The sequence below is a fragment of the Punica granatum genome, chromosome 3 (genome assembly GCF_007655135.1).
Source record: "Punica granatum isolate Tunisia-2019 chromosome 3, ASM765513v2, whole genome shotgun sequence".
In the NCBI taxonomy this organism is placed as follows: Eukaryota; Viridiplantae; Streptophyta; class Magnoliopsida; order Myrtales; family Lythraceae; genus Punica; species Punica granatum.
Window position 1 is genome coordinate 34,715,358 of NC_045129.1, and position 24,454 is coordinate 34,739,811.

General features: G+C 37.4%; 2 protein-coding genes and 1 long non-coding RNA gene across 4 annotated transcripts; 1 reads left to right on the forward strand and 2 right to left on the reverse strand.

Moving 5' to 3' along the window:
• Window positions 1–2,231: 2,231 nt before the first annotated feature.
• LOC116200808 lies at window positions 2,232–2,937 on the forward strand. Of its 2 annotated transcripts, none has more exons than XR_004155741.1 (3): window positions 2,232–2,265; window positions 2,363–2,479; window positions 2,561–2,937. It is a non-coding gene; the product is annotated as an uncharacterized LOC116200808 (long non-coding RNA). The 2 variants fall into 2 exon arrangements; XR_004155740.1 differs by having other exon boundaries at window positions 2,564–2,937.
• Window positions 2,938–3,387: 450 nt separating this feature from the next.
• On the reverse strand, window positions 3,388–9,950 carry LOC116200807 (uncharacterized protein At2g33490). The gene is made up of 11 exons (XM_031531723.1): window positions 9,418–9,950; window positions 8,894–8,966; window positions 8,177–8,251; window positions 7,681–7,742; window positions 7,522–7,590; window positions 7,200–7,228; window positions 6,903–7,110; window positions 6,555–6,815; window positions 5,915–5,968; window positions 4,386–5,393; window positions 3,388–3,759 (listed from the first exon to the last, which is right to left on the reverse strand). The coding sequence occupies exons 1-10, from the start codon at window positions 9,532–9,534 to the stop codon at window positions 4,428–4,430; spliced, it is 1,914 nt and encodes a 637-aa protein (XP_031387583.1). The 5' UTR covers window positions 9,535–9,950; the 3' UTR covers window positions 3,388–3,759; window positions 4,386–4,427.
• Window positions 9,951–11,945: 1,995 nt separating this feature from the next.
• Window positions 11,946–16,162, reverse strand: LOC116201431 (pyruvate dehydrogenase E1 component subunit beta-1, mitochondrial). The gene is made up of 15 exons (XM_031532671.1): window positions 15,949–16,162; window positions 15,643–15,714; window positions 15,469–15,543; window positions 14,888–14,968; window positions 14,779–14,805; window positions 14,622–14,684; window positions 14,377–14,463; window positions 13,955–14,080; window positions 13,687–13,820; window positions 13,529–13,601; window positions 13,356–13,421; window positions 12,920–12,958; window positions 12,719–12,843; window positions 12,514–12,628; window positions 11,946–12,405 (listed from the first exon to the last, which is right to left on the reverse strand). The coding sequence occupies exons 1-15, from the start codon at window positions 16,105–16,107 to the stop codon at window positions 12,337–12,339; spliced, it is 1,311 nt and encodes a 436-aa protein (XP_031388531.1). The 5' UTR covers window positions 16,108–16,162; the 3' UTR covers window positions 11,946–12,336.
• Window positions 16,163–24,454: the final 8,292 nt, after the last annotated feature.

Consider the following 24,454-nt stretch of genomic DNA (forward strand, 5'->3'; position numbering starts at 1 on the left):
GTACCAAGTCATCGACAGCTGGCTATGACCAAAAGCTATGATACCTTACTGTAATATTGATCGCGTCCCTTATAACGTAAGCTCGTGTTATCTGGCCTGGGTATGAGATGGTGTCAAACCATGCTTCATATGCATATTGCTCATCCAAAAGCATTTGCGTCTCGGAGTGGCCCAAGGGATTGCATGGCCCATTAGAGCAGACCATTTACGAATGGGCCGGACAGTGGGTTGTGTCAACGTCACAATAATAATAATAACAACAATTTTTTTTTAAGATGTTATAGCAGGTTCCATAATGGGACCAGATGGCGAGTGGGGCACTTTTCCCCACTCGCCATGTTTTTTTTAAATTTCAAATTTTCTTATTCTTTATTATTATTATTATTATTATTTTATTTCCTCTTTTCTCCAATGTGCTTTTAACCCCAATGAAGGCAAGGTAATAGGTAATTCGATTAACCCATGGAAAGTTACCATTTTTTTTTTAATTTCAAATTTCCTTTTTTGTTTACAATTTTTAAATTTCCTCTTCAATGTGCTTTTAACCCCAATGAGGTCAAGGTAACAAGTAATTCGGTTAACCCGTCCAGGTAAATAATTTGGTTGTTGTGATTGGACCTTTTCTTTAGAAATATGTGTTCTCCAACTTTCATCAAAAAAATCCGAAGAAATTTTCGTATATAAAATGCTAGGTGTAGAAACTAGGATATATGCGATGTTGTTTTCCCAAATTAATATGCGAGTAGGGAGTTTTTTCTCACTCCTAGCATCTAATTTTTTGTTTCTAATTCCCATGTTTTTCAAAGTTCTTCGACCACTCGGATCTAAAGTGTCCTATTTTCACGTGATTCAAAAGATTCAACAAGCAACTGATATTTCACGATTAAACGATCGGATGAAAGGACCCAATCGTTATGATGAGATCATTTTTTTTTCAAATTTTAGGTTGTGAGTGAGGAACCTTTTCTCATTCCCGGATATCTAATTTTTCGTTTCTAATGCCCACATTTTTTAAAGCTCATACTTTCATGAAATTCACAAGATTCAACAAGCAATTGATATTTTACAATTCAATGATCAAGCGAAAGGACTTGATCGTTTCTAATGCCCACATTTTTGTCCCTATTGTGTACTAGCATTTCTATTTTTTCTCGAATACTATAGCATTTGACACAACGTTCTACTTATCCTCTCTACCTAATATTTTTTTCTAAAAAATTATGCACATACCCTACACTTTTTTTTTTACAAATATTATATCTTCCTTTCGATGTGTATTCTTTTTTTTATTCATTTACTGACCTCTTCTATATTTTATCTTGTTAAAGATTATACAGTACATTTATCTTTTTATATTATAAGTAATAGTTATTCTCTATTTTATCCATATAAGAAGGCCTAATCATGAAAGTTGATTATCATTGTTAATTTATTTTTCAAAAATTTATAAATAGGGAACATTTTCTTTTTTTCAGAATACATCATAAATTCCGTTACTCAATGTCACTTGAAAATTTTCAAATTATTTGATGTTGTTCTTGGATCCACAGCGAAATGCAACTATCATGGTTAGTATTTAACAGTAGTAATAATAATAATAATAATCCAGCAAAAAAAACAACAACGATGGGCTAGCTATCCAATAATAATAATAATAATAACATCGTCATCATCAATGGGCCAGCTATCCAATTCAATTCACAATCAAAATATAAATGCAATAATAATAATGTAAATAGATATGGAAGGAACCATATTGTCCTATGAAATTCCTAAAGGAATGTTAATGGGAAAAAAAAAAAAAGAGGGGAGGAGGGAGAAATAGAACTTTCTTGGATGTGACCAATGACCAATTCGCCGCACCAACCAACGGGGAGTTTTCTGGCCGGGGACGACTTCTTCAATCTTTTCCATTTTCCAGACAACTGACGGAGATTTGTATATATATATATATATTCTATTTATGAATTTTCACTTGTCAAAAGTATATTCAAATTCTTTCCAATAAAAATGATATAAATTAATTACTGACATTTAACCTCCACTAATTTGTAGATTAAAACTCGTAATGACGCGACAGTGCAGATAGCACCAATCTTTTTTTTTTCTTTTTTTTTATAGAAAATTTTACGTGACGCTCTTCGAAATAAACAATGATGAGGAAATCGAATCAATCAATAACATCTCTTATTTTATGTCGTTTTCATTCTTTTTCATTTATTATTTTATTCTGCTCCGCTACAAGGAGAAGAAAAAGACTCGTAGGTGCGAGCTGGTGAACCAATTGCCTTCTCTCTTTGTTTCAGACTTTGAACCTTGTGTTTATGGGATGAGATGAAAATGACCCTGTGTGTTCCATCAGATACGATAAGCACATAAGGTACGAGTCGAGAAAAGCAAGAGCTGACACAAGGAAACGGGTGAAGGGCCGATTCGTTAAGTCTACTGAAGCCTCTGATGGTTGAGTCATCCGCACCAGGTAAGACCATCTTCTCTCTTTTGTTATCCTTTTACCATTTTCGTTGATCAGTTCAACATGAATAGTTATTGTTGTGAACAGCAGGTCACGTGCTGGAGTTCATACTTACTGGCTCTACGTAAAGAGTTGGTGGACTGGGTTTTTGGGCCCTTGTTGGGCCTTACTGGGCCTCAACACGGGTACTGGGGAGAAATCCCTCCCAACGAAAGATCCTCAGATCATTCCCCTCATGGGGGCTGATGAGCTGTTCCTGCCTTACCAAGTTGCCTGGTTGTTGTGCTCTTTTTTGTTATGTGAGCAAAGCGTGAAATTTCTTCTGGCATTTGTCAAGAGGGCAAGTAGAGTTCCAGGTCGTTCCCGCACAATCAAGGCCCTTTTGACTTAAAGTTCTCGAATACATTTGGATCATTTATATATCGGTTACCCTCGACCACACTCGTTAAAAAATGAAATTGTGAGAAAGGATGGTGGATGTGTAGGCTTTATAATGATGGACCTGGCTAGGTCGTCCGACAGCACTGGAAAAATTATTTGGTTGTTTTTGAGTTGGCGGATACTCGTCAGGGTAAGGCTCCTAACCTGTCTCAGCCCTCAGCTCCGATCCGAGACGCAAATAGCGTTCAGTTTAGGCTTCGTCCTGGTCCATTTTAGGCCCATACAATCTAATGTTAGCTCAATAGGGCTGATTTCTGGCCCATCACAAGACTAACATGTCTGGAGCGCGTCTGGTCCAGGCACGGAACAATCTTGGCCGCTTATGCTCGAAGTTGGCCCATACCCGGACCATCTTGGTCTCCATATTGGGTTCAGTGCTCACGCCCAAGTCGGGCTGTTTCCAGCACCTCAGGCTCATGCCATGATCAGGAGGAGCACGAGAAGGCATTCCTGTAACTCACAGAGATCTAATGTGACAAACTAAAAGTGCAAACGATGTAAACTATTTTTCTCAGAAATGTTGTGATACATAAAATTGGAGGAGGATTCACTTACACATCCCTGTTGTCACTTAGACCATATATACAAATTTCTTGCAAAGGGCTCATTCACAACTACTACTATACGCATACATTCGACCGGAATCAGAGATTGATTGACAAAGGATCAAACAGCAGGCTAGCCACAAAAAGAAGGGACCAATACGGGACAAGAACGAGGAACATATATATATATATATATACATATCTGCACCATGCACACGAGACCCGAAGCTACCTAGAAATTCTTGCCATTCAGTGACCTTCGAAAGTAATTCCCCAGCAAACTAACAAAATTGAATTCACCTGTATCCACCAATTTGAGAATTAGAAATTCAATGGAAAGCCAAACAAGAATGAGCAAATGAAGGGAACAAAAGCTGGTCCAAATTCAAAGAATGCTAACGTCCCAGTCCAAAAAGGGCGCTAAGTCTGACTTTTTTAGCAACACATACGGATACAGAATGAGCAACTATTAGATACCGATTTTCGATATTTAAATTTTCATTGCACAAATAAAATGTCATGCAGGAATGGTCTTCCGAGTCAGTCATTTAACAGCATATATAGCATTAGGGATGCAAAGCTGTTCCATTTGATTTGGCAAGGAAATCTAAATACTACAGATTTATTAACAATTTAACATAGTACACTGCCTTCTTTTCCAAGTGCGTGCCGCTCCTTGTAAATTCTCTTATTGCATATGAATCATTACATAAGCAAAAGCTGTAAGCATAGGGTACTGGGAGACAGAATTCACTGGTTATAAGATTAAAAGTTCATGGTACTGCAATGAAAGGGGTCTCGCAGAATTTCAGTTCAGTTTATGAAAAATATGAACGACCCTTTAAAAAAGCAGACTTAGAACATAAATCACAACATCACATCATAGGATAAATCACAGGATAGGATATGATCGTGGATATAAATACCTGTCCTCTGAACAGTCATAGGGCAGTACCCTGATCAGTTCCTCAGGGCCGGCTGTTAGGTAAGGATATCGGAGTCAATGGAGGTGAAGAACCAGCATCAGGCGACTCGCCATTTTGCGTATCTTGCAGTACCCCCGAGATTTTCGGCTTTGAACCACTCGTGGGAATGGAGAAACTTCGAGAAATAATTGAAGGAGGCCTAGGCAATGGAGAAGCCGCTCCAGCAACCACGTTTTCACTCTTGACTGACGAGTCTTGTGGTCCTCTAGAGACCAAGGGAGCAGAATAGCCCACCAACCCAGGAGGTCTACTTGAGATGCCAGTGGAGCTTGCAGGTGGCCTTGGGAGCTCATGGAGCTCACTTATCTTAGGTGAAGATGTAAGAGGAGAGGAAGAGATGAGCGATGCTTTTGGAGAAGATGAAAGCGGTTGAGACATCGGGTTTCGTAGTATAGGTCCAGAGTACAGCTGGGGATGTTCTGGGAGAGGTTGGCTAGGCTCCGGTTTTTTGGTCAGTGGACCAGAGTAGGCTTGCCTTTTAAATTTTTTGGAACTAGAAGCTGTGATGGGATCAAACTGCAAAAACAGGCTACCTTCTGCCAAAGGGGAAGGTAACATGTTGGGAGCAGATTTCTTGTTACTCTCTTTCAGAATGCGGAAAGTATTTGAGACAGGAGTTCCAGAGTACTTCTCATCGGCTGACTTCTTCCCGTACTTTGGTGGGTCTAATGGCGATGAATGCCATACCATTTGATTGTGTGCATTTAGATTGGCCTTTGGCGTAGAAGCAAAAGTTTCGACTGGTTTTGTGGAAGCTGAACTCTTTGGGTCACCTGGTGTGGGCAGGACATAAGTTTGAAGCTTCCGAATCGATGATTGCCGCATTGGAGGCATCCTATCAGCGAGATCTAATGATTTCTTCTCTGCAAATAGAGGAGCAGACTGGGTATATGCCTTAAAATCCCCACTGAAAGCGATAAATTCTCTAGGGTTTCTCTCCAAATTTTCCTGCATAAGAGAGGTAAGTCAGGTCCCTTTTTTTTTCCATTGCACTAGCAAAAATAGTGTCTCTTATATGCACAATGTCTCTGGACACAACTCTGCTGCATCTTAATTGTTCAAGCATCTCATAGTTAAAAGTGCATTAGGGACAACCAACCACAAGCTTCAAAGCTGAGCCGTAAATCTTCAAAGTTCAAGGCCTATAATTGCAATATTATAACTTCCTAAATTCAAATTGGCATTCCTAAACTTTACAAGTTTGCGTTGGACGTTTGATAGGGTCATCTTAAAAATAGAACCTGAAAGATGAACAAAATCTAGAAGAACACTCTTCTATCAACCAAAAGCTAGGCGAAATCAGGCCCCTGGGTCAAACTATTGGCATCAGAGCAGTTTTTGTTACCATAAATTGATATGATCCTTTCTATCACATGAGCGTTCAGCTTAAATCTCCTTTACATGATGGTGGTTGGGTTAGGATAATGGAATATTTTGATCAAGTGATAGGCAGGAAAGTAGTTTAGTACCTTCACAGTTTCAGTTGTTGCAACATGAGGAAATGTAAGGTCCGCCGGATCCAACTGCAGAAAATATTCAATGTTTGGCAGCGAGTCGATATGAAATAATATCTGTGCTAGATGTATGCCATATTTAAAATTGATGCTTGACTAGGAATGTATGCATTTTTCCGCATTCCAAAAATTGATTAAAGCCGTCACTCCAACCTCAACTATCTGCTTTAAGCTAGCACTCCTCGTTTGTTGTGAAAATCCATTTGGCTCCGGCAATGCTATAATAATTCCATGATACAAGCAATCTGACATGCACCTTGATTAATCCTATAAGAGTAATATCTTATTCAATTATGAATTATGTTGACCTATGTTTACATAAGATATCAATTGACTAGTAGGTCGCCCTGTCAAAAGAGGGCTATGTGAAGTCTCTATTATCATCTGTCAGACAGTAACATTTTGAATCCTGAACTGAGACAGATCTTAGGGTTTCTGGTCAGTGTCCTGCTGCTATCTGCATCCTCTACTATTGCTACTTTGCCTAAGTTCAATCTGTCTGTAGCTTCGCTCTTATAACTCTTACCCCATAGCTATAGAATTATGAGAGAGCAGTGGAAAGAGTTTCTTTATTGTGGCATAAGTAGATGTTCACCTCCATAGAATGCCTTAATGTGGATTTGTCAACTTGAATGTGGCCATTTTGCCCATAGTCAAAACTCAACTCCCCATCGTCATGCCCAACATAACTGTCACCATAGTGGCTATCGTCGTCGTCATCGTCATCATCAACTTCATGACAATAATCATCTTCAAGTCCATTGAGCTGGTAATCAATATACTGTTGCTCAGTAACAAGCTTCACATGCGGTTCCAGTTCCTCAAGTGACCTCAGGGCATTTCTAAACAAGTGCAGCTATTGTCAAGAAAAGAGGGGGATCAATCAGCTTTGGCTTGTAACGAGAAGATGTTGTCCAAACATACAAAGGAAGGGGGAGAGAACCTGAGCAGCATGGTGGCGAGCTGCCTGTGTGAGGAGACTTCGAGATTGTCCTTGTTTTAAAGATTTTAACCGGAAAACAAATAACGTTGCTTCCTCATCATATTGCTCACGGGCATCCTGCAACTGCTGCATGGAAAAGTTCTCTCCTTTAACAGTTCTTGACTTTCCCTTTTCTCGACGATTCATTACTATATACTCGTACACACTTCTGTGGAACATAGGAAAGTGATATGGCGTTAGTCGTATAAATTAGCATAAAGCTATAAATCAAGAATATTAAGAGCACGGATTATGTACCTTTTCTCATCACATTGTCGCTTCATTTCCTGCAATAATATCAACAGAAGGACCTTTATTAATGGTTACCGCAATTAAAAATTCATACAGCATATTGCAACAGCATGACAACATAGACCACATGAATGAGATTAAAATAACTGATGAGGTCTATAATAAACATCGCTCACACCAGAAGCATTAGCATTATACATTTATGAGATATGCAAGGACATGATCAGATATTTTAAACCATCACAACTACTCACTTCTAAGTTCGACTTTCACCATCGATCAGCTAATTGATCATAACCATGGCTAGAAAGATATCAAATAAACTGACCTCAACTGTCCGAAGTTCATTAAGAAGAGACTGCGAAGGTATTGTGATTGTTCGAGATATATGAGAGCGCTGAAGATAATCACAGAAGAATTTCAGCATTGGTGAATGCTAATATCAAGAAAAAGTTCCAACAGTACTACAGAGTTTCAAAAGACTTACATAGCGATCAAGCAGTTTCTGAAGTTCAAATTGCATTTTACCAAGCATCAGCAGGACTTTACCTTCATTAGAAGAGAAACAAAATTATGACATAGAAATACACTTTTGCAGAACTACAAGCTTAAAGCCAATTTGACCATCAAAAGCTCGATACTATGCATAGAGCCATGTCAAAATAGTGATTGGCCGCACCTTCTTTATATCAGCACTTCAAAATGGTCATTTACATCTACTATTCCTTACCAGGTAACCCAATAGTACAGGCAGAGTGAGCCTTTAATGTTTGGTTTTACAATGTGGAACTGAAGGTGGTGAAAAGTGTGCCTAGGGTGGTCCATTAGAACGGCGTCTGACGGTTATAACAGGAAACCAGAAATATGCTGATTGTATCAAAATCTTTTCAGCTATATCTGGGTTAGATCATGAAAGTGAAACTTTTCCTTTTCTTAGAACTTCCCAATAAATTACACCGGTTTGAAGACCAGAACTCACTCACCACTTTCTTCATCGTCGTTTAATGCAGTCTTCTCAAGAAGACAAGAACCCAATTCCCTCAGAGATTCTGAAAACTCTGGAAAATAACAATGACAATGAAACTGCATAAGATTTCTCAGGCACAAAAACAAAAAACAAAAAACAAAATCTCGGATAGTTAATGACAAGACCTTAAAGAACGGTAACTCATGCTAAACTTTTCCTATTTTCCATAATATACGACACACAATGCAATACAATATAGATATACCACCGGTATCCAACCATGTTGTGCAGATATGGATCGCTTGCCAAATTAGGTTAAACCATTTAATATTATTTTGACCAATTCATATAGTAAATAAATGGGTACCATGATGCATGAAACTTCTGGCACCTGTAATGCAGCGTGGAATCATTACAGTACTTTGGCATACAATTCCATTAATAGCATTTTACCAACTATAAATTTTTATTAATCGAAATACAGATTTCTACACTTCGATAAGACTTTAGCATTCAGCCGTAGTACTAGGCAACAGAAACCTAACAATTGTGGTTTATATGCTATATCTCTTCCTTCCTTCCATTGCAAACTCTGCTATTCTAAGATTAGGATTTATATAGGTGAAGTCAATCCACCAATTTTCAACTCTTCAAATAGAGCTGAGGCAACAAATTACAAACGTGAATAAGTTCATGAAACATGATATTGATCAAACGTGATAGAGGCAAATACCATAAGCAGTGTTGGTGGTAGCAGCGGCGGCGGAAAGTAAGCTGTCATAGCAGTCCCTCATGTCATCGAGGTCCTGCAAAGAACAACAACCAAATGAAGAGCTCATGAAAAGGAAAAGCCAACGGGAAAATCACAGGCCACACATCCAGAAACAGATTCGGAAGTTTATGAACATCTAGCAGCTGCATAAATGGCAGCTGACGCTAAAAAAATTCCGATCAAGAGCAAAACATTTCTTACTCACCACAAGGACAAAACGTGCGTCAAATTCTCGACGAACGGATTTCTTTACAGTGATATATGGGATCTCGTAACAGTAGCACGTGAATTAAGTCCAACATGATAAGTACCCAGAAAATCCAATGTAAAACAACATATCAAGCCTGAGATGATCCCATCCGAGTAACTACCCGTCCGTTCCAGCAGCGAATCAATTCAATTCCACTGCAGAGTTCCATCTACGGCCGAGGCAACAAAAGCTCACACACAGAAAGCGAGAGAGAGAGAGAGAGAGAGAGATGTACCTGAGAAGCCTGAGCGAGCTCGTCCGATTGAGAGAGAGATCGGAGGTACCGCCGCTGCGTGGGGTCTACGTGCCTGTGGAGAGTGAATCGGCCTAACTTCCTCAGAGAAGTCTTCATTGACGCTGTTATCCAAGGAAAGCGACTTCTCCTCCCACAGTTCGATGCTCTGTAGCTCGGACGGACAGAACAGTACAGGACTGCAACCCTACCTCCTCCTCCTCCTGCTCCTCCGCAGGACGTTGATCGATTCCTTCTCGGATGGAGCAAGGCGAGCGTATCTCATGCGGAGCTCGTCGATCGCCGATGAAGCAGACGAGAATGGCGAGGGAGGGAGGGAGGGAGGATTGTTCAGAGAGGGAAATCGCAGTTCGCTTCTTCTTCTTCGTCGTCGTCGTCGTCGTCGACGATTTCTTTCCTTTTTTTGTTGTTTGGCTGGTAAACGAGGTCAAAGTAACGAACCCAACATGAAAATGAAATGAAATTAATATCCCTTCTCTCTCTCTCTCTATTATTTCTTTCTTTCTCTCTCTCTCTCTGGAAAGGTAAAGGTAAGTCTGCACTATGCGGCAATTCCGTGCGTCTTTGAATGTACGCACCCTTTTTTTTTTTTCTTTTTTTTATTTCGCCTTTGTTGCCTCGCTTGGCCCCAATTTTTTGCCATATATATCTAAATAAATACTGAACATGTACTCGTGTTATGCACAGGGATCTTTTTCTGTGTGACCCTAAAATCCGGAAGTTCGATGGATTCCGACCGTTTTAGTTCGAGCCGAATTGGTCACTAAAAATGTTAAGTTCTTCCGGTATAAATTTTTTCTAGTCACAACTCGAATTTATTAAAATTAATTTTATTAAAAAATCTACAGAGAAAGGAATGCGTATTTCTTTTTCTTTTTTTTTTGCAACACCTCAATTTTTTTTTTATTTTTTCCGATCTATGGCCTTCGTCCTGTATCCGGATTTGGTAAAACAAAATGAAATGGAATGGGGTAAATTTGATTGTTTTGACCACGCTAGAAAGCAAAAGCAGCAAGAAAGTTATGACAGCAATTCTAAAGAAGGCACAGCCCCCAATCCAACTAGAAGAGAGGGGAAGAAAAAGATGCTTATCATGACCGGTCCAAACATTTCGTACGTACCTATTGGATCGGTTAAAGTTGATCAGACGATTATAAGCGATCACAAATAATAGTAGGATGATAAAGATTTTCCGAATAAATTTGGAGAATGGTCTTTTAAGCTTTCACGTGGCTAGCAAAACGTTTGGAAAGAAAGGATAAAAAGTTTTTGAAGTTGGGCAAAAAGAAAGAACGAGTTTGAACAGTGAAGGAGCCAAAGAGAAAATGGCAAACTTTAGCAGATAGACTGGCATTGTTTTTGAATAACAAAGAGTCTTACCTTTTTTTTTTTTCTTTTTTCTTTTGTAAGGGGAACGGTGGTTTAATGATTTAATCAATTTCGTTCGACAGGTCATCACTAGATCATCATAACTTCAGCAAAAGATAATGTGTGACGACATTTTTAATAGATGAATCTTACGAAAAGTTCGACAAAAAAGTAAAATCATAATTTAAAAAAAAAAAAAAAAAGTAACCGATGTTGCTGCACGATCAATCTATTCCATAAAATGAGGCGGTCGAGTGGTACAAGCCAGATTGCATGGAAGTCGGAAAATGTCAAGTTTCCGGACAAGTCTAAGGCCACCACATTCCCCGACGAAGTTCACAAGATGATGTCCGTATCGCGTGAACCGAAGGGGCTAAAAGACGATTAAATACTGAACTACACAATCTTGAATCCTATCGCTACAACCACAGAGCTAAACCCCTCGACTTTCTATTGCTATTTCATATTTCATGCTAGCATACGTCGAAGGCGTAGTTAGGAATTGTTGGAAAGGAAAGCTGCAAGTCATTCAAAGAGAGAGAGAGAGAGAGAGAGAGATTGTGTTTGCTGCTCAGTCAAATGCTACCAAATTTGTCGATTTATTCCATCCGATGTTGACGACCGGCTGGAAGATTGCCGTGACTTCAAAACATCTGTGCTGGGCCCACTGGTACGAAGAACTATACTCATGACTATGACACGGAAGACCAAAATCACCACTTAATCAAACTGCAAGACCTTCGACCAAAACAGTGCCCATTCTCCTCCGGTCAATACTCAAAACTTGCGGGCCAAGAGAGCATACCCCCTTCTCTCTCTCTCTCTCTCTATCTATCTATCCATCCATCTATATATCCGTAACCATGAGGCTTTGAAGCCTATGGCGGCTGTCTACCTGAGGAGGGCATTCCCATGTAACATGTACGCACTTGCCATGAGAACCTACATTTACAGCAGAGATCGACTAATATCACATGGGCAGGAGCTCGAAACTTGACCAAGTCTTAAAAGATTAAACAACTTGTCCTTTGAAACTCATGACTGCCAATCAAAACTGGAAGCCTTTCACACGATAAAGCAAATTTTTGTGATGATTCAGCAAGTCCACCCCCACATGACAACGGGCACGATGACTTCCAAAAGAGAACCAAAACGAAAATACCAACTTGGCAACATTTTATTGAGAGACAGATACAATTAACCTTAACCGATAAGCAATCCAAAAAAGAATGTTCCCACCGCCATCAGCGTTCTCAAAAGTAATTCAGGAGAAGCACCTCCTTCAGGATGAGTATGGGAGATTGTACACTTATGTGGAGAAGAGTGAGATTCTTTTTTCCTTTTCCTTTTTGCTCAGGTCGAATTCCTACCAGAACAATGTGAAAAGCTAAGAACCAGATGAACAGCAAAAGACATACCCACACCAGGCACCTTTGCCAGATGGTCACTCCCAAGACAGGTCTCTAACAAAATAAAGGAAAGTGCCGTTCAACCTCGAGACCTCAGAAGTTCTTCAAACTGTACTTCTTAAACTTAAGCAGTGGCAGCCATGGGAACGGCTCGGTAGCAAGCTCTCTTCGCTGCACGGACAATGTCTTCAACCTGTGCAATGCATTCCGTTTAGAGAAAAATCCAATGAAGTTGCATATAATATAATGAGCAGAATCAGATTGAAGTTTTAAGAACACAAGCAGGTGATGGAATATCAACCTGAGGAACTGCCGATCTCTCTAGGTTGGCTGCATAAGGCATGGGAACATCAGCCCCGGCGATCCTCTCAACTGGTGCATCGAGATACCCAAAGCTTTCCTCAATAACCGATGTGCTGTACAGAGTAAAAAATAAGTGTAAGTATACGGTGCTTCCACAAGTCAACAGGTGGTAGCACAAAATGTTGCGGGGGAAGGAATATAACCAGATCTCAGCGCCAACGCCGTGCTGAGGAAACCCTTCCTCGAGTGTTACGAGCCTGTTCGTTTTCCTTACTGAAGCATTTATCGTGGCTCTATCAAGAGGTCTAATTGAGCGTAAGTTTATAATCTGCATCAAACAACTAGATCAGACTAGAACGTCGTCTAGATCTCTAGAGAACTCTCAAGTGCAAATGTTTATGTACCTCAGCACTAATTCCTTCCTTTGCAAGTATCTCAGCCGCCTGAACATCAAGTAGAAAAAAGGAAATATTATCAACTGCAAAATATAGCCTTACATGAAAGACGATCTAAACAATGGAGAACTAAATTTTGCGAGGAAATAATTGCCACAGGATATGACAAAACCACCAGAGCAATTGCCTCAACAGAAAGAAATAAGCATATCCATTGCACATGCCATGAAAGAAAACTCGTGGATGTCCATGTCCATAATTTCCGTTTTTGGCCACTTCATGTCCATAATTAAAAGATCATATTCACGCAATGTAATAGGAAGCCAAGGCAAGAGTCCAATATTTGATAAACTATAATTTCTCATCTACCATAGATCAAATATTTATATGCTGAAACTATAACTCATGGCAATACAAAGCTCAAAGACTGCACAGAACTACTAACCTTTAGGGCTAGGCCGACCATTTTTGAGAATGCTGTAATAGTCACATCTTTTCCTTCTCTCTCAATCTATTGGGAATAGATTAGTTTAATGCAAAATATAATAGAAAGCAACTAAGGAAATAAAGGAAAGAAGTATCTTGTCACAGAAAGTTTTCCTAGATCAGAGAAAGTACCTTTGCTTTACCAATAGGAAGACAGAAGCTTGAATCTACGGCTTCAGCTGAAATAGGGAATGATTCACCATATCTATATCACAAAATCTCAAGTCAGCAATAACATTTTAAACCAAAACTTCTAAAATGTTCCAGTTAAAGAGAAGTGAGACGCTTACAATAATTCATTTTCGAGGAAAACCACAGGATCAGGGTCCCGGATGGCAGCTTTTAGCAGGCCACGAGCATCCTCAGATGAGTATGGGGCCAGCACCTTTAAGCCTGGGCAGGAGGCATACCATGCTGCATAACACTATAAGAGAGTTGATAAAAAGAAGAATTAGTAACACATTTGAACATGTTTAATACTTCAGTACAAGGAGTGCAGATTTATGCTGATTAATCAAACTTGCCACCATGAGCAAAAAGCAGACAAACTAATCATACTTGCGAGTGTTGGGCACCAACTCCAGCTGCAGCACCATTAGGTCCCCTGAAAACAATAGGAACCGATATCTGACCAGCAGACATGTAGTTTGACTTTGCAGCAGAATTAATGATATGGTCAATTGCCTGCATGAGGAACCATAAACAAGGGTCGATCACTCAGCAGAACTGAAGGCCAATCTAAATGCTGCAGGCCTAAGAGATCAGCCTAGTAATTAGCAGCACAGACAAGGATTGAACCGATTTGGATTACCAAAGAAGCGTTGAAGAACAGAACGAAAAAATAAAAAAGATGATAAAACAAAAAAGATGAAGCATAAGGAGATCCCATTCAAATATGCAGTCATCCATAGCATTCGCTTAATATGAAAAGGAGACAGAGTAGGATATTGATATGTTGTTTTGAAAGGGTAAACTCCAACCTGCATAGAGAAGTTAAATGTCATAAACTCCACAACTGGCCTCAAACCATAATAAGCAGCGCCAACTCCAATCCCAGTAAAACCAGCCTGCAGGAAGCATCAAAAAAGGAAATATTAGCAAATCAGAACTCATCTTCCCAAACAAAGGAGAGCAATAGTCTTAAGTGCCGGAGTACACATGGCAATAACATTCCAATCATGTGTAATAAACAATTATATCGAAAAGTGAGGGACCAGGAAAGAACCTCCGTAATTGGGGTATCAAGAACCCTCTCAGGCCCATACTTCTCCAGGAGACCTTTAGATATCTACACCAAACAGAATCAAAAACCAATTACACAATGACCACGAGATTTCAAAGCTAATTGTCAACCATAGAATACAAATTGGGCTAATTCTGACCTTGTAAGCACCTTGATATTCCCCGACCTGCATTAAACATAACCACAATGATAAGAAATGAGACAAAAACAATCAAACCACATGAAACCAGGCTGATCTGCTACATTACCTCTTCACCCATGAGGAACACTTTTGGATCAGCAGACATTTCCTCATCAAGTGCAGAGTTTAGAGCCTCTCTAACAGTCATCTGCAACACGTTGAGATTTCTACCTGATTTCATTTTCTTTCAATCGGAATATTATCTAAACAGAGCTAATAAGAATTAGTAAATAATCCGCAGTTCCCTCTCAAATAATAAAACGAGAGTGAAAAGGTGGTGCCAATGATATTAGAAGACTAGAGTATCAAAATTCATGCATGTGCCACTTGTAAATACTATTGCTACTGCCCAGTTGATATTCATCACATTTGCCACACTACGATAGACTAGCTGGAAGTAGTGCAGAACATAACCGAGTGATAAAATTTCTTCCATCCCTTCAAAACTCCCAAAATTATTGGAAACAGAAAATTTCTTTTCTTTTCTTTTTTTTTATATATAAATGTTTAGAAAGAGCAGTAATAGCTTTGTACTCCCAATTTCATCAACTCGATAAATGCACACAATAAATAACTTATCCCAGTATCAAGTTGCTTGGGAAACGAAGGTAAACCAGACAGCACAAAACCAACACGATAAAAAGTCACCTCTTTTGCCGCAGACGAGTAACCCCTAGCAGCAGCTACAGCAGGACGAATCCTCTGCAATGTCTGCCCTAGAGCCTGAACACAAGGAGATCGAATTTGAGACAGAACTTCAACCAACAAAGCAGCATTCAAACCCGAAGATTTAAGACATCATGATCTTCTCGACCACATTACCGTAGCAGCGGAGCCTCCATTGAAGACCTTCTGTCTAACAATCGAAAACATCTTCTTCCCGAACTGAACAATCTACAAAATCAAAAAGTCATACGGTCCAGATCGGTCATTCCGCGAGCTCATTAAGCACGGAAAACACAGGAAAAAGAGAAATCATGAAACCCCGAGCCGGGAACCGATCCTTCTGATCGAACACCAGCATCCGCGGGTGATTAAAACCTAATTAGGCAACTAATCAGCGGTAAAAAACTCGAATCCGATGAGGAAGGCGAATCGAAATCGAGGGAACGGGCAGAGGAAGCATACCACTCGCGGATTCAAATCCGTCGAAGCTGCTGTGGGGATGGATTCAGCTTCGCGAGGGGGATGGAGAAGGTGACCAGAATCGGGAAATGGAGGTGAAGGAGAGCCTCTGCCTACCGGTACCAACCAAACGCTCACTAAATTATTACTACTTTTTCTCATTTATCTATTCATTCTCTCTGATGAGCTTTTGCAAAATTAAGAATTTAAAATATGGAAAATACAATTAGAATTTAGAAGAAAATAAAATTCCATTTCTCCAGTTGGGAAAGTCAAAAGATTACTGCTGCGTTTGGCACTGGATTTATATCCTTTTCTGAATAGGAAAATTTCTTGCTTTCTAGGATTAATTGACATCAGATTAATCATAGCCGTTGATTATTATTATTATTCATTCCTACGTGTAATCTTGCCCATCCCATCCCATACATATACAAAAACCCGACACAGGCAAATAATCTCCAGCTTATTATTTATTTATTTTTTTTGCTAACCCAACGTGTTCGAACTTAGCCCAACTAATCCCGGCGGCGCACAGAGCAGATAATTATGTCAAAGGCGCTCCGGTGGCCCTAAGGAAATTCGAACCCAGGTCTCAATGCAAACTTGGGTGCACATTAATCACTAAGTCGAACCCTTTAAAGTTAATCTCCAGCTTAATTGGATGATTATCATGTATTTCTTTTTTATTATCTATTTTTTTTGTTTTTGGATATATCCTAAGCTCAACGGGTTTCCACTAATCATATTTGAACCAAATTGACCCATTAAAGGGATAAAGTTCTCATAATGTAAATTTTTTTTATTACTTAATGTGAACAAGCGCTAAACTGCTTAACCCAACATGAGTTGATTTTGATAACATTAATGGAGAACAATATGGTTAAGGACCTAATAGGAGAGGATAATCTGTTTACATACGTTGAATCATGATTGTATTTCATTTTTAATGCGTGAAAAGAACTTACATATAAAATTATAGGCTAATTATAAGTGTTAAGCTTTCAAAGCATCGAATAATGGTACTTCTTCGTCTACGCCAGAGGTCATGAATTTCAATGTCTTAGGATAGGTAAGCTCGTGCAAGTATATTTACATCTAATCGGACCGCACGATCCGCCTAATTTCGTGCTAACAATGGACTATGAAGGGCATATTAGGACAGTTTCACTCCTATATAAAAAATATTATATAATAAGGGCGGGTGTTGAAAGTAATTTCACATGAAAAATTAAGAGAAAATTTATAGATTTATAAGAGATAATGATCTAATAATTTATTGATTAAACTTTTAAATTGCGGAGGGACTCGATTTCGGAATAAGCCAATTTTTTTAGGTATAGTTCTCCAACACTTGAAAATATCTAATTTCGGAGTGGGGACATGATTCAGAATTGACGGGCAACTATCTTTTACGCATAATAAGACAATGTGGACCCTTGATTTTTTCAGCCTCGACCTGTAAAAGTCGCGCTATATGGTACTCTTGTCTCTTGTCGGGTAATACAAATTACGTACGATTGTCGATCTTGCATTTAATATCTCCAAAATTCTCTAGAACATAAACGTCATTTTTGACAAAAATTTGATACCAGGATGGGATTGTAACTTCAACATAAAGTTATAAACGTCAAATTTTGAATAAAATCTTTTTGAAGACACATACTAGTTCTGAAAATAAAGATGTACGTGATCTTCTGTGTCATTAAATCCTATAAAATAAGATGCAATAAAATTTACTTTAGAAAAGGACTTGGCGACTGGCATCGACAAAAAAATATGAGAATATATTCTTTTTATCTTCTTCTTTTTCATTAAAGTTGACATTCAAAATGTCATTTCTCTCTTCGAATGTAGTCTATCCATATCTACATCACCACAGCCATCATTTTTTTTCCAGTAAAATTTAATTTTCCGAAGATGAATATACTGAAAACATACGCTACAAGAAAAACTTTCATTAGAGACAGTGAAATTTATTTTTAAAATTCATTTATTTGCCACTAAACATATAAGAGGCATATGAGTAAATTGTCTCATTTACATATGTCGTTTTAGGTTTATAGGGGTGAATTAACAACAATTAATAAAAGTCACTAATTAATACTATTAGTATTAATTAAATTTGCCTCCATTAAGGAGAGGTAGCAACAAGTTTTGCGACTGTCGAAAAGTAATGTCTATATATTTGACTTTAATCTCTCTAATACGTTTATATTGTATTTTGAATCCAAGTCGAATTTCTAACCTCAAGCCAACATTTTTATTCTCGTTCCTTTGCCATTTCACCATCAAGGCATTTTTGAATTGAATTACAAAATCAATTTATATCTCATAATAAAATGTCAAGCCTTTATAAATATGTACAATTTTTATTTATATAGTTATTTTAAATTATCAAATAACTAATATACAAATATAATAGTGAATCAAACATCGCGCATATATGTCATTAATCTTTTTTTTTCTCCAAGGATGGTAAATTTGAAAAACGTTTCTAGAACAATAGATGATATAAAATACACAAAAATACTAGCTTACTACTTTATTTAATTTAATATTTGAATGACGCAATTTACACTTATAAATAGATAAAAAGATATCCGCTACTTATGTAAATAGTAATTTGAATATCATTTAATTCATATCAAATAATTTTTCTATGTTTATCTAAAAATAACCCTTCAAATTTTCAACATTTTATATACTTACTTTGTAGATAAAGTTCATAACTTGGAGGTAAACGAGAATTAGATTTAGAGGCAATTGTAATTTTACCTCTAAAAAGTACTGGATTTAGAAGCAATTAAATCTTTTGCTTTCTAAATAAGAATTTAGAGATAAATTTTTTATATGCCTCTACATATATTTTTTCTAAAGTTATTTTTTAGAGGCAAAAAACTTAATTGCTTCTAGTAATCATGATAAAATTTATCATTTAAAGCGTTAATATTAGCTGCTTTAGAGATAAATAAAATAAAAAAGAGGCATATGTTGTATTTGTTTCAAATGAGAATTTGAGAGACCAATGTTATAATCGCATCTCACTATTTGTCTCTAACAAGGGTATTTCTTGTCACGACATACCGTAAAGATTTTAGATTAATCAAAGAGGGCATAGCGTAGTGACGCACGCCTTTGATATTCGTTGGAGACCAACAACGTCTCTATATTAGCTATCGGGATTTCTATTTCATTGTCCCATAGCCTCCTTATGTAATCGGAAGATGATAAGCTCACGAACCATAACTTGATAAGAAAGAAGGGTAGAGGGTAGAACCAACTAAACTCACTCGATAAGATAACTCGACATGAGTAAGAAAAGTCGTTTTGATTCGCCACGCTCAATGATGAATGATAAGAATCGGGGTTTTCGCCACTAAACAAGGAATTTGTTTAGATAAGAAAAGAAAAGAAACGCTTTAAGTAATTTCATTCAAAAATATTCATTCATTTGTCTGCTTTCAAATCTCCTCCTAGCAAATATATATATAGAGGACAGACACCTCTCTTGACTCTAGAACAGGAAACTGACATATATTCTCCTATAGATTTCTTTCTTAAAATAGAATAAGGAAACAATTTGGAATAAGAAACTTAAGATTACTGACTCAAGCTAATATATGAAATAATATCTAACTAAGAGAAACTATATTATAGTAATATAGGAAACTTAATATCTAATTAAGCCAAATTATTGTTCCGGAGTCTTCTACAATGCGTATCTGGTCCTGAAAATTCGAATACATGTTGGGCTGTAATTTGAATTTCATGGATTCGAAGACATTAAGTGCCTTGAATTTTATGGATTCAGACACTTTACCTATGAATTCCATGGATTCAGACACTTTACCTCTGAATTCCCCAATTGGCGAGAGGTGACCATCAAAAACCCTCACGCTGTCGAAAGTGAAGTTGAAGAGGCCATTGTAGATGTTTGTGGAGTTATGAGTAAGGAGAAAGTGAAATATGCTAATGAGGGTGAGAAGCTCAAGGTTCAACAAGTTGTGAGTTCAGAATCGAAATTAGAAGAACAGCGGGAGTGCTTGGAGAACATTCCAAAGGTACTGATTTCAAACTCTCCAAAGCAAGTCCTGAAAGAACCTATTTTAAGCTCAGCCCAAGAAGAACTTCAGGAAGAATTTGCTATTGAAGATCTATCGATGGTGTTTCATCAAGTGAAACTTGAGCTACCTGAAGCGCATATGACTCCGCTGAGGAAGGGACAATCCAGCCAGAGAGTTGATCGACGAGGAAGAACAAAGAATATGATCTATGAGGAATTACAAGAGAAAGTTCGTATAGAAAAGTTAGTCGTTAAGTGACAAGTTAAAAAGAACCGAAACGCACACATGAAGATCATGGGAAGATCGACGAAGACTCAAGGTCGAGTATTTTTTCAATCGAAAGGGGATGATATGCTTCGGATTTCAGCCTATGTCCTTCTCAACAAGCTCATGCCCAAAGAAGCATATCTTGGACATATCAAGGAAATATTATCTTGATGTGGAAAAAAAAGATGATATGTCTTGATCTATAAAATTAGGAATAATATAATCTTAATCAGGTAGTATATTTTATTTAGGTAGAAAGATATTTATAATTAGATATTACTTCCTATTTTAGTTTGTGTCCAGAGTTCTTAAGTTTCATATTTCATATTATTACCTTATTCTATTTTAGGAAAGTAATATAAAAGAGATTAGATATCAGTTTTCTATTATAGAGTTAAGGGGAGTGTATTCCCTCTATATAAATATGCATCTTATTGTAAGAGAACATCAGAGACTATGATTGAATATTTTTGAATGAAATTGCTTAGAGCGTTTATTCTCTTTTCTTATCTAAACAAGTTCTTTGTTTGGTGGCAAAAATCCCGATTCTTATCGTTCATCCTTGAGCGTGGCGAATCAAAACGACTTTTCTTACTTGTGACGAGTTATTTTATCTAGTGAATTTAGTTGGTTCTACCATCCACCCTTCTTTCTTATCAAGTTCTAGTTCGTGAGCCTATCAGAAGATGTTGGCCTCGATCGATTCCGTTATTTCCAGACTCACCATCTCTATCTCCTTTGCGCTCTCCGATACTTGCAGGTTAACTTTTTAAATGAAATATAGTTTTACCGAAACACCATCAATAAGATAAACTCTATACGACATAATTAATGGTTGACGTATATCGAGTGAGAGACACAGCTTCCAATGCGCTAGTTTCAACAATTCTCGTTCTTTACATTTCTTCCTAGTTGCTTGGCCTGTAGTAGGTATATGGTCTACTGCTTTAGGTATTAGCACTATGGCACGATAAGGACGGTGAATTAAAACTAAGAATGTGCACGGATACCGGGTATACTTAGAACCGCTCGAAATCTGCCCATTAGGGTAATGTCCAAGTAACTCGTATTGAAAAAGAAGATAAGGTTAAGGTATTAAAATATGAAATTGGTAAAAATCGATTTCGGTTTCGATTCTTGCATATAGGTACCCATAATCGGAACCGATACCCGGACCCGGATAATAATTTCCCCCATTATATATATATATATATATATATATATAGTTAATTTAAAGCTACCTGCAGCATTGCGTGTAATGTGGGCCGGGTTCCGATTCGAATGTAATTGTTTTAATCTTGGCAAATGAAGAAGAAGAGTCCATGAGTCATAAGTTGACCATTGCCCATTAGAATCTTTTACATGTACAAAAACATAGAGGCCCAACTGAAGAACGGTTGAGAGATTGGGCTAGTGAGCCGGGCAGCAATTCTTCAAAGAACAGTAAAGTCCTGTCCGTAGTTTTGGACCTTATGGTGGAGAGTGTGGATGCACACTTCTACTCTCCCTTAGTTGGAGAAAAAACAAAGGATTTGTATACACAACAAATATGGCTCTATAGCGAAACACAGCAGTAGGCATTTATATATATATATATATATATATATATTACTGTACATGTATGACACATGCTCTAAGCAGGTAGCAGTAAAATGTAAATGTAATTTTTACAATCATTTTGTGGTTCATATTTGTCAGATCATTTTACTTAAAAATTCTTGATTTCTCGTACAAGAAGAGGAGTCAGAGGCGCGGCACCTTACACAACTTACTATGCATTTCCCAACTCTATATAGAGCTTAGCATCAACAAAATCGATCAGTTTGTTTGGTGTTAGACTCCACTCAACATGTCAGGAGAGATCGATTAAGACGGAGTGTCAATTCTATAAGTATGCACAAAAATCATCATGTGTTGTTTGTTCATTACTTTACCTTTTTCCCAGCGTGCTACGGATGCACCGGCTATAATCAAATGTTTATAAACATTCTTTCGTGCAATTTTCGCCATGACTTGATTAAACGCTAGTTTGGTCGACTTGTCTATATCCGAATCTTAAATTGAAAAAAATGAAAGATAGATCCTGTTGAGATTCTTCATCATATCATAAAAATGATGACAACGTTGAGTTACACCATTTCAGTCAATTCATGAAAATGGAAGCAATTTGTATAGCTGGAGAAAACTAGCATGCATTAGATTAGATTAGATATGGATATGGATGCCACACACACACAATTGGTTGGTTGTTGGTTTCAGGCAATTGGAACAAATCTCCGGATATGACTGTTTACCATGGATATGCTAGGGTTTAGGTTTGGTTCCTAGCTAGTGTCCCGATCGAGTCCCCTCCTCGATCCCTGTCCGTCTCCACCTCGAAACGGGCAGCTCGGGCTCATAATATTGCTCCCGTGCGCATAACATGCGTTATATATGTGATAACATGCTTTTATATATGTACGGTCTCTGTCACATCATAATATAGATAAATATATACAGACATATTCGGCAACATACGTGAAAACAGTATCAGAGAGTCAAGATAATGAATATATAGCTTGCGAATTTTCATGGAAGCTAGTAAGTGTTGTGTGGTCCAACATTGGACCTGAGGATTGATAGGAAAATTATGAGACTGGCAATATATGCGTCGGTTGGGTTTGAGGAGGGGACACGAAACTAAAGCCGCCGGAAGGGAATTGAGGTCTCTTTGAAAATTCCATGTCTGGGGATGTTGACATTTTAAGAGGTCAGATGAAAGTTTTGCATTCTCTGACGTACATTTACCTCAACTATAATTTTCAAAGATAATTAATTACTTCTCGGGAACTCTTTACGCAGAAAAAAATTATCTCAGATAATCATTCCTAATCGACGACATAAGAATTGACAGAATTATCTCATTGTACAGTATCACGATCTATTGGAGCCTGTATACTAGTAAGTCATTCATCAATTTATCGAAATTATATCTGATATTTTATCACATTACGTGACGAGATTGGATCGACAAGTAATTTCTCCTTCGCCATCCCCGTATAGAGAGATTGCTTTTGGTATGCTTCCATCTTGCCCACTTAGGTTTCATTGAATAAGTTAATCAAATGAGCTTAAAGTTTCAGACACGTAATGTCCCTTCCTATGTCCATACCAATTCTTAATGCAATAACCTTCCTTTTCTTCTTTAAGTCACAAATTGTACTTATCAATTGATATTTAGTGTCTAATCTTGTTGGTTGCTGCCTTGTTGCGTATGATTTTCACTCACATATACCAACACTTCAACGTCAATTGTATGGAAAATTGACACGGCCGACTTTCGTGCATATATTTAATCGATCTATATTAATTCACGACAGCAAAGGCTCAAGCCCTGACACCGACGACTATACATACTTTTTTTTTTTTGGGTAGATACAACTATACATACTTAAGTAACATCATTCTTGCTGCTATATATGAGCGCCACTATAATAAAAACTCCTTTTAAAAGTAATAATGTTTGCTTCTAAAAGCCATTTATTTCCCCACAAAGGTATTAAAGACAAAAGAGTAAATTATCCATATTTATTTGTGTTGTTTTAGATCTATAGAGGCAAATTAGCGACAATTAATAAAAGTCGATAATTCGTATTTTTAGTGTTAATTAAATTTGCTCCAAAAGGAGATATAACAACAAATTTTGGTACTAATTTTAATATTTAGGACAATTGTAATTGCCTCTATAAATTTTTTTCAAAATAAACGATGGTACTTATATTTGACTATTATCTCTCTCATATCCTTAACCTCTAGCACAGTATTTTTAGTCTTGCGCCTTTACCATTTCGCCACCGATACATCTTTGAATTGAATTGCATTTAATTTATATGAAATGTTTTTATCAAGACTAAATAAATATGTAAAATTTTTATTTATATAATTATTTAAAATTAAGAGAATAATTAATAGGCATATAATATTAAATCAAGCATTGTGCACATATATATTGTTAATTCTTGGGTGGTAAGTTGAAGATTGTTAAATTATCCAAAAGATTATGTAATGAATCATATATAAACACAATAGATGAAGTAAAATATACAAAAACGAATGCTAATGTACTATTTTATTTAATTCAAAATCTGCATAATGTGATTCACATCCATAAATAAATAAAAAATATTTTCAACTTA